At 43.6% G+C, this 14,744-nt stretch overlaps 1 protein-coding gene across 4 annotated transcripts in view; it reads right to left on the bottom strand.

The window, feature by feature from the left end:
• FLNA (filamin A) overlaps positions 1–14,744 on the bottom strand; it is a 70,144-nt gene that overhangs the window by 34,833 nt on the left and 20,567 nt on the right. For all 4 annotated transcript variants that reach the window (XM_070938153.1, XM_070938155.1, XM_070938154.1 and 1 more), the window contains exons 11-22: positions 14,386–14,522; positions 11,954–12,147; positions 11,330–11,443; positions 10,884–11,027; positions 8,819–8,942; positions 7,388–7,548; positions 7,202–7,292; positions 6,523–6,692; positions 6,067–6,184; positions 4,045–4,307; positions 2,561–3,158; positions 460–633 (exon numbers count right to left, since the gene is read on the bottom strand). In XM_070938153.1, coding sequence (XP_070794254.1) covers positions 460–633; positions 2,561–3,158; positions 4,045–4,307; positions 6,067–6,184; positions 6,523–6,692; positions 7,202–7,292; positions 7,388–7,548; positions 8,819–8,942; positions 10,884–11,027; positions 11,330–11,443; positions 11,954–12,147; positions 14,386–14,522 — 2,288 coding nt within the window. The remainder of the gene's footprint in view (positions 1–459; positions 634–2,560; positions 3,159–4,044; positions 4,308–6,066; positions 6,185–6,522; positions 6,693–7,201; positions 7,293–7,387; positions 7,549–8,818; positions 8,943–10,883; positions 11,028–11,329; positions 11,444–11,953; positions 12,148–14,385; positions 14,523–14,744) is intronic.

The following is a 14,744-nucleotide window of genomic DNA, read 5'->3' as shown; positions in this document are numbered from 1 at the left end:
TAAGCACTTTGGGAGGTTAAACAACTGGACACACTTCTTCATCTAACACAAACACATCCTATGTTGACTCTTTGAGGTAGTCCAGGCAAGAAACTGTGAGTTCTAACACTAACCTTTATTCGAGGATTTCAATAACAGAATCTTGCAAGCCTGAAAGTACCTTTCCCCTCCTTTGTTCTTGAAAACTAAGAAGGAAATCCCTTCTGAGATGTTCTGTCTACCTCCACTGCTCCTTCAGACTGAGATTCCATTTATCAGATTGTTGTCTGGGCTGTGATTCTTCCTCCTGTCTCCCAAAATTATTCCTATATATTAAGGCATCCTCTCATCTTAAAAAAAAAGCAGCAGGCTTGCAGGTCGAGTGGACCAAAAATCTCAGAAGAACTAGTTCCTTCTGCCCCAACCCATGTCAACCAAGACCTCTCCAATACCCTTATAGATCTCTTTCCCCTAACTCACCATCTTCATAAGGTGTGTACTCCACATTGTAGGTACCATCGCCATTGTCACGCACATAGCTCTCTGTAAGGTTTCCTGAAGGATTGGATACTCTGGTTTTGATGTGAGGGCCCCCGGATTTAGTCAAGGCTCGGGCATCCACATTGAATTCTGTTGTGGCTTCACGGAATACACCTGGAGAGAGCACCAGCAGCATCAGTAAAGAAGACTTTGGATCAGGACTGTCAAACTCGCGGTCCGTGGGCCAGATGCGTCATGCACTGGCCACACCCACAGCCAGTATAGCAAAGGGGAAAAAAGTCCCGATATGTCATGTGATGCCGTTATGACGACACGAGTTTGACACCCCTGCCTTAGACTCTTCTAGCCTGCCTGCCTGCCCAAACTTCCACCTCCCTTGCATCTGATTTATGAACACTTTGGATCCCCTGTGACATCAGTACCACTAGATAAGCTATTTTAACTTAGTACTCGTGGATCCAAACTGAAACTGAGAATGTCATCCTCAGCCTGTCCTGTTTATCATTAAACAAAATCATTATTTTTTTTTCCTTTAAAATTTGTAATTTTATTAGAACATATATTGGACATTTACACAACATAAAACATATAAATAACTTATCATATTTAAGCATTGTTTCTTAGTGGTCTTCCAGTTATTACTTATTCTTCTTCCCCTTTATCTTAATCTATTACTCCATCTTTTTTGCCTCCTTTTCCTTCCCCTGCCCTTTTCCCCCCTTTTTCCCCTATAAAGAACTGTACATTTTAGTTATCTCTTTACTATTATACATTTCTACCTTCATATTATATACATTTTTATTCCACTCCGCATATATGATACATCTCTATTTTGTACTTCTGTTTTTCTCTCCTAATAGTTATTGTTCTTTATTGTTAGTCTTAAGCCAATTATACCATTTATTCCATATTCTATAATATTCTGTCTCTTCTTTTTCCTTAATTTCTTTTGTTAATCTGTCCATCTCAGCGCATTCTAAGATCTTATCTATTAGTTCTTCCTCTGTTGGGGTTCTTTCCTAAACCAAATCATTATTAATCATCATTATCCTGCAGCTGAGAGTCAGTTTGGTATAGTAGTTAAAGGGACCAGGTTAGAAACTGAGAGATTCAGAATTGTAGTCCCATATGAACGAACTGGGTGACCTTGGGCCAGTCACTCTCTCTCAGCCCTAGGAATCAGGCAAGGGCAAACCACTTCTAAAAATCTTTCCTTGAGAACTGCAGGGACCAGTCTAGGCAGTTTCCACCAGTCAAGACCTACTTGAAGGCATAATAATAATGATGAAAACTAATCCTGCAGCCAGGAAACACCAGGGGTAGAGGGTTCCGACACAGACAGCTTTCATCCTCATATGCCAACTTTTCAGTACATTCTCATTCTCTTAAAATAAAGCCCAGGGCTTATTTAAAAGGACTTGCCAACACCCTGTGTAACTAGCAACAAGCACAAATACACCATGCATTTAAATTCCTGGTCTATATGGCTGTGAATGTTTTAGGAAAACAGCTAAAGTTCCCTGATACCCTTCTCTATGTATGCAAGAAACAGAATTAGTCCCCCAATAAACAGAGGCAGAAAACCTAAGTGGTGCTCAAGTATTTGCTTTTATAGGTAGTCCTCAATTAACTAAACACCTAGCAACAATTCAAACTTACAATGACACTGAACAAATAGTATTTGCAACTGGTCCTCTACATTCTGGCCATGGCAATGTCCCCACGGTCACATAATTGTGATCCAGGTGCTCAGTGATTGGCTTGCAATTACGAAACTGCAACATCCCATGGTCATTTGTGACCTTCACTGCCAGCATCTCATAAGCAATCAGTGGGGAAGCCGATAGAAAGTAGTAAATGGTGACCATCACTAAGTAACATGGTTATGTAATGTTGCACTTTGGGATCACATCCCTTAGCGATGGAAATTCCAGTCCCAACTGTTGTTGTTAACCTTTATTCTGCAGTCACAGAAAGTTAGGGGACACATTCATGAGATTCTCTATTCTGGCCTTAACCTACAGACAACAACTCAGTATCTGAGTCTCAAGTGCTCTGGATTATCTCCTGCCATTCTTACCTTTGCCTTCCACTCCAGGACCATAGACTTTAACGCCAGATGTATCCACCGCTGGTTCCACATTGAGCTTACTGGGGAAGTTGGGTACAGGCTGCCCCCCGTATTTAATGGTGATAGTGTAGATACCAGGGCAGAGTGGGATGTAAGTGATGGTGTAAGTGCCATCGCCATTGTCCCGCACGTGGACTTCGGCCTGCGTGCCACTTTCAGAGATGATCTCAATGGTGAGCTCAGCGCTCCCAGCACTAGAGCAATCCACGCTGAACTCTCCTGCCTGCCCCACGGTGGCATGCTCCAGCCCTGGTCCAGAGCACTTCACTTTGGATGGATCAAAGCCAGGCACCACTTGGGCTTTGAAAGGAGAGCCTGGCACATGGGTGTCCGCAAAGAGGATATTGATGTTGTACTCCCCTGGTTCCGTGGGCAAGTAGGAGACTGAACAAGTGCCATCTCCATTGTCCAGGCATTCTATTTTGGCCTCGCAGGGGCCTTCCACAGTCAGGCCGAGGCCTCCGTTCCCAGCTCCCTTGGTATCAATGGTAAAAGGAGCAGGAGTGCCAGCCAAGCCGCCCTTTAAGCCTGGTCCATAAGCCTTCACCTGGAGGGTAGGGTAAGGGAAGATAAGTTGACTTAATTCATAAGCAAAATCTTCTTCAAAAAACCCCACAAAACGTTGCACTGTATCCCCTTCCAAAGACAATCCTTTGCTGCTATACTACAACCAAGAGAGAGATAAATGCATTCCTTATAATTTGTACATATAAATCCAAGCTGTGACATTTTGCATGCTGTTGCCCACTAGCTGCAGTAATTTATTTATTTATTTAAAACATTTATATAATCTTGTATCAAATTCTGGGCAGCATCTCTCCCCATTCACCATGCTGGGTGCGACTACTATGAGCTGTAATGAAGCAACATTTGCAGGGACACACATTTCTCACATCTGAAGGATGTCATTGTAGTGAGCAGGGGAAAATAAAGTGCATCAACCTTCTAGGTCTCCATTTACTCTCCAGACTACATTTTGAGTCACTACTACTTGGGCAGCTAACTATCAAAGGGAAGTTCTGAAGACAAGATTTTCTTATCTAGAAATTAAGTCTGTAGAAATCCATGAGACCTTTTCTGTGAATTGATCCAGCATCTCCGTTCACATACAGTGAGATTCAAGCACTGGCTGAGCCTTCAAATGATCATTTATCACATTACAACTGCCTCTCCAATATGAGGCACCTACTCACACACAGAACTAGACCCACGTTTACTCGTCTGAATCCTCTTGCCTTTTCCTAGGAATGGCTCATGGCAATAAATAGGGTGTGATTCCTTGATACCCAGGATCGTATTCCCTAAATAGAATTCTCTTGGCTGAATTAGGGCAAGACTGTAGAATCTAATTTAGCAGAATAGGAGTGCTTTAAATGAGAAGGAGAGAATGGACAACATTTTCCAAGGCACCCATCGAGAACCGGGACTCTTACCTTGGATGGATTGGTGGGAGGTACTGCCTCCACAGGGAAGGGACTGCCCGGAACAGGGACACCATCATAGGTGACATCCACTTCGTAGGGTCCTTCTTCTCGTGGAATGAACTTCACCACACTGTTATCTGAGCTCAAGCCTGGCTCCACCTTGCAGGGCACAGGCTTACTGGATGGGCCTGTGATTTTGGCAGCCACCTTGCCTTGGCCTCCAGCACCTTTGGATTTAACAGTGAACTCCTGGTCTTTGCCCACTTCCACTTCTGCAAGAACCAAGTGCACATCTATGAAGATCAAATCTGGAATTGACCGGACATCTTTTGCCCCATTTCCCCCAGAATGAAGAGAGGATTCCACCCACAAATCTCCTATCCTTTACAAATGCTTTGCCAAGACATCTGAGGTGACCCTTCTTTTCCTAGGTAGTCATTTAGATATGCCTTTATTATACCAAGCCACGGGGAAGGTGACTGTACTTTGCAGCTGGAGTTAAGCTAAGGAGAGAGAATGATATTGTTGGCATGACTAATATTTCCTGGAAAAAAAAAACAAGGCAGCCTTGGAATGCTTCCAGCCATTTTGCCCTGGCAAATGTCCAGGAAGGGAAAAGTTTTATTCAGGAACCACTAGGGAGGTTTCTAAAGACATGCCTGTTCTTTAAGTATGTTTTCCATCACCCCATGGAACACTGGAACTACAGCTGAGGGAGGGGGCGGGCTGGAAACTGTAATCAATGTGTAAAAGGATATAGAGTTTTGCTTTGGGCTAGGAGTCATCCCAATTCAAATTTACATTGATAGTGAACAGACCCAGAAGGAGGCAAATTGTTTGGATATACAGTCATGCTGCACATCAGAGTTCCCCAACCTTTCCGGTTTTGTTGCCTGGGGGAGGAGAGGGGGAGGGAGGAAAGAAAGAAAGGGGATGATTCTGGGCAAGTGGCAGGCACACGCACGCACAGCTCCATTTGTGCAAGCACTGGGCACGCATGCCACTTGTGCAAATGCCTGCAGCTCGCGCAAGTGGGGATGTGCGTGCACATGCTTGCCCACCACTTCCACAGCCCAGTTCTGAATGGCTCAAGGCCCAGTAGTGGTCCGTGGCCCGGGGGTTGGGGACCCCTGATGTACATGCATGAACAAACACAGTGTAACTGGTGGAAGGTGAAGGGATAATAAGGGAACTTGGTGCTGCCCATTATCACAGTTGTGTTCAATTCACCCATACTATTCAACACTGTATCAAATATATTTTAAGAGAGGGTTCGCAACCCTGGATTGGTCAGAAGCAAGGAGTTGGATGGCTAGGATGAAAATCACCATCATATTTCAGGATAAATCTGATGGAGACTGACAGATGTGGGGTGTATGTACATGAGAAATAGTTGAGCTAAACCTGTTGGCCACAATTTTGTGTAATATAATTTGGCCTTGAGATTCTCAAGCTTTCACTGATGGCAAAACCCCAAGGATGACTGGGCACCAGAGTCTAAATTCTAACAGAACTACACCTTTTATTTAAGCCATAAATATATTAGGTTCTATTTTGTCATTTGAAGCATGTCCTGTGCAAACTTCCCAGAGGCCATCTGGTCCTGACAGAAAGCTGGAACAAGCAGGCTTCTTGGTACAGTCCCAAAAGACAACTGTTAGCAGATGCTAGACAGCAGTGCACACTGGCTTTTTACTGAACTCTCAATTCAGAAATGTGGAACCCAAAGCCCTCCAGATGTTGTGAGCTGCAATTTTCATCCATGCTGCATCGGCAACAGAATTAGACGTACTGAAAAATCATTGTGTTTTTCCTTTTAAAGAAAGAAACAACAAATGCCCAGCTTCTACAGCAGCTAAAATAATATGTTAGCCAAATGCAATAACAACATTTCCAGAAATTGAGAAGTGCCCAATTAAAAAAAAAAAAAATCACAGCAATCAGAGAGTGCTGGTTTTGTGTTACTCAGCACCCTTTACTGTGATTAGGAGGCAAAAGCAAGCAAAAAATTGAAGCTACTGGGATACATACTGTCTCCAAGCCCAGAGATCTTGATCTTGCTGAGGTCCAGGGTGGGAGCTACTCCCACATTGAAAGGACTTTTGGGAATGTGGTCTCCCCCATATGTTACATTTACTCCAAGGTTACCCTGAAATACAAGAGGTACACTATTACTGTTTGTATAGGCATCCTAGCCTGCCATTCATTCTTCCCCTTCTACGGGGCCCGCATCCTTCCTACTGACTTTCCATCTAGATGTTTCCCAGAAGTCACTTCCCCAGGAGTTACTTATTTAAGGAAAGAAGGGAGTAAGGCTGCCAAGTCCCATCCCCACCCGCCACCCTGGCTGACTAGCAAGATTTCAATTAAAAGCCTTGCTTTCCTAAAATGGTAAATCTGTACAAAGTCTCTAGTAGTTTGCTATTTAACAAGACACCATGTTTCAGCCATATCTCAGAAAATCACCCTCTCCTTCTCATAACTTACCTGCTGCACAGGGGTATATCTGACAGTATAGGTGTTATCATGGTGATCAATTATTTCAGAGTCTCTTACGGCGTCTCCCTTGGCTGGGCCTGTGAACTGCACATCCAACTTGGCCTTGCCAGCTGGCTTGGTGTTAACTGTGAAGTGAGTTGGCTTCCCCATCTCCACACCTGAGGAAGTAGGAGAAACTTTCAGAAGGACAGGCAAACGTTCCAGGCTGGTAAGCATGCTTTCTGCTTTATTGACTTTTGTACCAAGAACTTCCATGGGGTAGAACAGAGTTTATTTTTTCCCAGGCATAACTTTGGGCGGTCGTGTTATATGATAAGTTGATTTTAAGCTCACAAGATTAAAATTCATTCTAAAACTGGCACCCACCCTCCTTGTCCCATTTCAATATTGCAGTTGGGTTGCACTAATGGCTGCATGAGAACCTCAGGAAGCTCACCTAAGCACAGACAAGGAAATTATGCATCTTATCAAAATAAGTTAAAAGCCTGTCCGGGACACCGCTGCTTAATTCCAATATTTACAAAGCCTTTTGTTTTTTTCCACGTTAAATGGGATTGAGTTCTGTTCCTTCTTCAGGTTGCTGGATCAGGAGTTCCAGACACAATTTCTAAGCTCCAAGCTCCTATTTGTAACGTACAGCCTCTTGCAAAGCATATCCCCAACTCACCAGTCCTGTTGAGGCCAGGTCCCTCAGCTTTGACTTTGCTGGCATCGTGCGAGGGTTCCACTCTGATTCTGATGGGGCTGGTGGGAGTGGCCTAGAGATGAAGAGGAAGCAGGTGAAAACGAGAATGATCTCCAAGTGACTCTCTCGCACATCCCCCAATTTTGCAGTGCTGAGAAATGGCCTCACCTGGTCAGCAAACAGCACCATGATTGTGTAGCTTCCAGCACCCCGGGGGGTATACTTGACTGTGAAGGTGTCATTATCATTCCGAATAATGTCAAAATTGATGTCAGCCTCAGCTGGACCCACCACACCAGGGGCACACTTGATGCCAATGCTCACATCACCTTTAAGAAGAGATAAGTCAACGAGAGGCATCTAAGTGCGCTATTACAACCTGCGCCTGCAATTGTGACCCAAATCCCAAAAGTGAGCCAAGATGTTCCCATATAGTGCAGCCCCTGAAGTCTATCAACCTCCAGTTTCAATCTTTCACGCTAAAGGTGGATCATTTCTCCAATGGGCAATTCTGATTTTTTCTGGAGTAACAACAATGGTAAAATAAAGGCAAAGATGCAGGGCATCGATCCACGTATGAAGTGTGCATAAAATTCAGGATACTTTTTATAATCTACCTCTACATCGTTTCAGAAGAAATCAAGAATGAAGAATATCAAAGTTCTAGGGCATGGGAAAGCAAGGCCAGAATGGCTTCTCTTGATTGCTAATTCTTTTCTGTAACTTGTTCAAGGACACACGGTACTGTATGAACAGAGCAGCACAATTAAGGCATTATGCCAAGCAATTGGGGAGGAAGTTTAGTCACCGTCTGCCACAGAATACAAGTTAGGCACTACTCTATCTCTGCACTCCACTGCACTTAAAAATCAGCAGCGAGAAAGCACAAGCATTTTCCAGCCATGGGGTGCTTGTCCATTTGGAAGTTTTGGAAACTGTCTTCCAGATGCTATATCAGCGGTTGGCCATGGTGGCTGGAGCTGATGGGAGCTACATCTTGGCAACATCTGAAGCAGCACAATTTTCTCTCTCCCCCTCTTACTTTCACCACTGACTTTGTGAGACGCCTAACCATGGGAGGGAGCAGGGGAGGGAAAAGCCAATTAAAGGGATTCCAAAGACGCAACCTTCTCAACACACACAGCAGCAGTTAGGATACAAAAGGCTTCAGAACTGGGCATCAGAAGTGGAGAAGCCAGTCTAAATGAAAAGGCTAGAAAGATTGTACAGCCTTGTCTTTTGTTCCCCTTGGCTGCCAGAAGGAGAAAGGGAGGGGGAGCAGGAAACAAAAGTCATTTTTTACGTGCTGCCCTTCAGCATTAAGTGCTCCTTAGAGCAATTTACAACACAAGCATTTATTCTTGGTTCCCCAATTAAGAATGAGCCTGAAATGTCCCCCCCCCACCTCCCCCAACGCTTAATCAGACCAAGGTTGCTGTACTTCAGAAGACTAGCTTCTCAGAGCTAACTCTCTGTGTGGCTTACACTGGACTGGAAGGTGGGGTGGGCTGGGGACGGGGGTGGCCCACTCCTCCTCTTCCTCCATTCCAGCAATGCCAAACATTCCAAGGCATCAAGGATAGAAAGGGCTCAACTCACCCTGCCCAGCTTCTGTGCAATCCACTGTGAAGTAGGTCGGTTCATGAGCCTTTAAGCCCGTCTTCGCCACACCAGGACCATATACTTTCACTTTGTTGGGATGGCTGCCAGCTCCAATATTTACCTAGAGACACAAGAATGCAAAATTTTGTCTTTGAACTTGGGGCTGGAGAGATGGGAGACGATAAGTGCTCTGCCCAAAACTGGAATATGTATCTTAGAAAAGTTCCTAGAGTCATCACAGCAAGAAGGTAACTTCTTTAGTGCTGGTTTTTGGGGATCTGTCTTAAAAGCCTGAAGAGGATGAGTGTGCAGGCCACCAATAGAAAAAAAAAAAAGGAAGGACAGAAATCTAACCGGAGTCCAGCCATGTTGCAGCCGAAACGGATTTGTTCACAAGGAAAAACTGCTTTCTATTCCATGCCCAATGTTCACTGCATTGGGTTATTATATTACAGCTAAGTAATAACAATGGCTTATAACTGGAACATTTAAAAAATAGAAACTGAAGGTTTATTTTGAGTATTCAAGAAAGAACAAGCTATTTGAACTAATGCAACCAAGGCCAATACTGGGAAAAAAATATATCACCAAATGGTTCAAAGTGCAGGCTATGCAAAGAAGTAGAAGAAAGTGTACATCATATACACAGCTCATGGAAGAAAATCCAAAAAGTGATTATAAACAATGATCCAGCACAATTGCCAAAATGATTAACTGGAATATCCATAAAAATTATTCACCAGTGATGAAAAATTGTTGGATAAATAGGAAAGGGTCGTCAAAAATGTACTGGTTAAAATATTGCGAGAATTCGGAATACAAACTGATCAAGTCCTGGTGCATAGCACACCAGATTTAATTGTTGTTAAAACAAAGAAAGGGGTAGATAATTGAGGTGGCAATACCAGGGGATAGTAGAATAAAAGACCAAGAATTGAAGACCTTGAAGTATCAATATCTGAAAAATGAATTTGAAAGATTGTGGCAAAAGCAACTGTGGAGGTCCCAGTGGTTATCAGGACATTAGGTGCCATACCAAAGAAACTTGGATGATACTTAGAAAATCTGCATATTGCCAAGTACTTGGATCCACACACATATTATCCTGATACAATGTGATCTCCTAGGTTCTTGGGAAATTTTTTTAATGCATATGAAGAACAATACTAGCTAAAGAATCGGCAGCTGTGATTTCATATTGCTGTGTATAATAATGCATATAAAGCCAGAATTGAAAAGACAGCAACACATAACAAATGAAGACATGGTGGACTGTCATGCAGAATCAATACAAGATCACATCAACTCATTACAAACAACAGCATTGACAAAGTACCGTAGTAACAAGGGTGCATTGGAGTATCTGCAAGAAATACTATTTGCCTGCAAGCAAGAAATGGTGAAACCACAAAATAGACAAAGTAATAGAAAATAAAGAAGCTAAAGCTCTGGGACTTTAGAATTCAAACACACAAGCATCTGCCATACAACACCCCAGACTTAACAGCTGTTGACAAGACAGACAGAAAAAGTCTGGATAGTGGACTCTGCAATACTTGGAGGCAGCAGAAGAGAAAGAACTGGATGAAATCACAAAATACAAAGAGTGGCAAATAGAACCACTGTGGCAAAAGAGAAAGCAAACGCAGTACCGATAGTAATATTGGGTACAATTCCAAAACATCTGTAGTACCACCTGAACACCATCGGCATTGACAAAATCACCATCAGTCAATTGCAAAGGGCAGCTTTACTTAAAACAGCTTACATCCTGCGATGTTACCTTTTATATTATTAAACAACATCTGCCTATCCTAGGTCCTTGGGAAGGATTCAGTGTGTACAAAATGCCAAATCCAGTCTAAACACCTGACTGACTGATCATAATAATAAAGTAGTTGTTACTGTTGTTGTTTGGAAGGAAACCTACTAGTGAAAAGACATATCTGGCTTCAGAGGTTTTTGTAGGGCACTCTGGGCAGCCTTTTGCTTCCTGGGATCAAGATAAATGAAGTTCCATTTTGCCCCAATAATTTTGCTTGCTACTGTAAGGAACACTAACCCTGTAAGGACTGTTGGGGATATTGACTCCTCCCCACGACACCATCGCTGTGTGTTTCATTGGCTTCTTGGGCAAGTAGGAACAATTATAGGTGCCATTGCCGTTATCCTTCACCGAGACCTCTACCGGCGATCCTTCAGAGTCCTGAAATAGAGAAATCAAAAATCATCTTTCTGCAGGCCAATGTCTTTCACCACAATTTCTTCACTTTCCCCATCATGGAGAAAGCACTTCTCCAATTCCTATAGAGCAACTTTTTAACCAGGTGCCCTCCAGATGCACTGCGGCGAACAGAGGCAGGATTTCCAAAGACTGCTCCATTCCTTATACTTCCCACTCATGTCTAAGAGTTAAAATCCCAATCTAAACAGATACACTGGTTAGACACCAGGTTGAGGAAGGCATCTTTTAGCAGTGGAGAATCCTGTGCCCATTGCTGATCTCACCTGTACTTGCACCTTGAGAGGTGCCTTTCCACCACTCCTTGCATCAACTGTGAATTCTGCAGGCTTGTTGATTGCAACACCTGTCTTCTCTAGGCCTGGGCCATGTGCTTTTACCTTGAAAGGAGTTGGAAGAGAATTGTTAACTGAAAAACCTCTGCTGACTATCACAAGACACCCACATACACAAAAGTCGATCAATTTTGGTAAGAGATTTTAGAAGGCAGGATCTGCCAGAGAACCAGAATTAAAGTTGCATAAAGTCCTGAACAACTGGCACAAAAGACCTTTCGTTTCGTTGTTTTCATTTGGGAGACCTGCTCAAAATTCCCTTTGCAGATTTCCACAATCATGATAGCAAGAAACCTTGATTTATATTATTTTTCCCAAGGAAACAATAGCTTTAAACCTCACACACAAGACACAGCTTTAAAAAGACATTCTTAAAGACATGATCTGAAACCCCATCCCACACCCCCAGCCAGACGCAGATGGCCAAATGACTGGCTATTAACTGTTCTCCTACCAAGAAGCATCTGCACACAAAACTAAAGCCAGGATGCACAAAAAAATAAAAACAAACATAACCCTTAGTGAGCAAAACCTCTCCGGCAAAGAGATACTTGCCTTCTCAGGGTAGAAGTCCTTGGGAGCAGCCTTGATTTCTGCCATGAAGGGACTGAGTTTGATGTCTTCATTGTTGCAGAGCACATGGACTGCATATTCCCCTGGCTCCTGGGGCCAGTAGCGCACATCGCAGGAGCCATCTCCCTTGTCATCACACTCAATCTTTGCCTGTGAGGGACCCTCCACTGAGAAGCCTTCAAGAAACAGAGAGAATGAATCAGGCGCTTACACAGAACAGAGAAGGAAGATCATTTAGACCAGGGGTCTCCAACTTTGGCAACTTTAAGACTTAGTGTTGTGGCCCGCCAGTGGCCTGCGCGGATTGTTGCTGATCCTGATGACGAGGAGGCTAGTGTGGTGTCGCGCCAGCAGCCTGTGCAGCTGGCGCTCGAGTCAGACAGCGAGGAGGCTGAAGAAGATGTGGTGACAGAGGCAGAGATTCAGTCAGGGCCTTCAGAACCTCCAGAGGCTCCTTCAAGTGAAGAGGATGAAGAGGAGGAGCCTCTTCTCAATGCACGAGCATGCAGAGCTGCCAAAAGGCAGGAGTGGTTACTCAGGAGGAGGTCTCCTCGAGAGTAAGGCTTGGGGCTAATTGGCCACTCCCTTAGCCTATTTAAGTTTGCACACAGCTTGTAAACCTTGCAGGAAACAATGCATGTTCGGTCCCTGCTCATTGAATGTGGATTGTCTTTGCAAACCTGGCTTCTGGGCTTTCTGCCAACTCTCCTAAGACTTTATCTTATCTATGGACTTTCTGGCAGGTTGTTAAGGACGTTTTAATTAACAGCCTGCATTTGCAAAAGATGGTGTTTTGAAGTAAACTGAGTTTTGTTTGGAGTTTTGTGTGTGCTACATTCTTCGGGTTCCGTAGCTGGGGCAGAACACTTGTGGACTTCAACTCCCAGAATTCCCAGGAATTCTGGGAGTTGAAGTCCAACAAGTCTTAAAGTTGCCAAGGTTGGAGACCCCTGATTTATACCACGCAAGCAAAGCATACAAGGAACAATGTTCTGAAGAGAACATATTTCATGTGATATTCTGCTACTAATCCAGCCATCCCTCTGATGCATTCCTCCCGGTGTTTTAGGCTAAGATTTCTCTAATTTCACAACAGCACTGAAATGCAACTTGCCTAGAAAACCATAAGGTTGGGAAAAGTTGGATCATACAAACCAAGGTTCTCAAAATCATCTATAAACAAATGACAAAAAATGCTACAAGCCTCCAATCCTTAAAAGGGAATGTGATGAAATGAAATGCTTTAAAGTAAAGGGTTAATTGGACAATTCCATGTAAATAAGGCAGGACAGACAGCTAAGGGAGAGGTGGGAGGAGGAGGAGAAAGAGGCAAAGGATGGAGTAAAAATTGGAAAGGTAAAGGATCATTCTCTAGAGCAGGGGTGTCAAACTCCTGGCTCGTGGGTTGGATGCTTCACGTGCTGCCCACGCCCGGTTTAGCGAAGGGGGAAAAAGTCCCGATATGTCACATGATGCTGCCATGACGATGCGAGTCGTCTGCTCTAAATACACACACACACACACACACACACACACACACACACACACTGTCAGTTCTTAGGAAAAAATGTCTGTGGATAAGCAGAGAGTTCTCAACCTCTGAACAGAAACAACCTTTATCCATATGATCTGTTCATAAAAAATGATTTTATAAACTATCTCTAAAAAAAGAAAGACAGATCATAGACAAAAAAATAACCCTACGGCTAAGAAGCCACTAAAGAGGTCATCATATCAGTATAAAAACTCCAAATGTATTATTCTGGGGCCAGTGGCAGTGATGTATTAAACACTCATCTCACATGGAGGCTTCGTCAGGGGAGAGCCCCCCAAGTTAGCAGCACTACAAAATGCCAGTTTTGATAGCCACTGTTCCCGCCAAAGGATATAACATCCAGTAGGGCCATGGATTACCTCAACTAGTGGGAAAGTATAAGGGTAAGTCCTTCAGAAAAGTCTGGCCTCTGTGCAAAGATATTTTAAAGAGGTGACGTATAACATTTTACGTCATGTCCAGACAGACTCTGGAAGCCCACAGAATTCTTTATAGAGCAGCTGTGATTCTCATGAAAATCAACCATCCTCAAGGCAACTCCACATGTAGGGTAACTTAAGATGACAGCCCCCAATATTGAAATTATCCAAATGTGCCTGTTGAAGAGACTGAATGGGGCAAAACTATTGTGCAGGCTGGACGAGAAAAAGAAACACTGGGAAAACAGGTCAAATTAGTTTCTTTTCCCCTACAAGGGAAGAAAGTTCTCAACAGACATTTGGATGAATTCCCCAGATTAGGGATGTATTAGGGTTTTTAATCCTTATAACTGCCCAGAGACACTTGTGGGAAATGGGAGGATGCAAATTATATAAACAAATTGCATGAACATAGAAATGCAAGATAGAAGACCACTTACCTAATGTGCCAACATCATCCCCAATGGCTTCTACTACAAAATCCGCCGACTTGCCCACGACACCTCCTTCCAAACCTGGCCCCCAGGCTCGCACCTTCTGGTTTGTGCATTCTGTCCCAACTCTCACCTCAAATGGGCTACAAGTTAAGAGGTAAAGTTTTATGTTCTGCTTCAGTAATAGTAATCCTTGTAGAGAGACCCTATCGCGGTCTTTCCCAACCAGACTTCTCCTTTCTGGGAACTAAAACTCAATGCACCTGAAAGCTGTTTGTTCAGACTTGCACTACTGATACTCCCAGTGGAAACTTATCTACCACAATCTTCCATCAAGATGTAGAACAAGAGAATTACTGAATTCT

Source organism: Pituophis catenifer, unplaced genomic scaffold (genome assembly GCF_029215685.1).
Source record: "Pituophis catenifer annectens isolate HBS135680 unplaced genomic scaffold, rPitCat1.0.hap2 SCAF_2, whole genome shotgun sequence".
Lineage (NCBI taxonomy): Eukaryota > Metazoa > Chordata > Lepidosauria > Squamata > Colubridae > Pituophis > Pituophis catenifer.
This window is presented reverse-complemented; position numbering and strand designations above follow the sequence as displayed.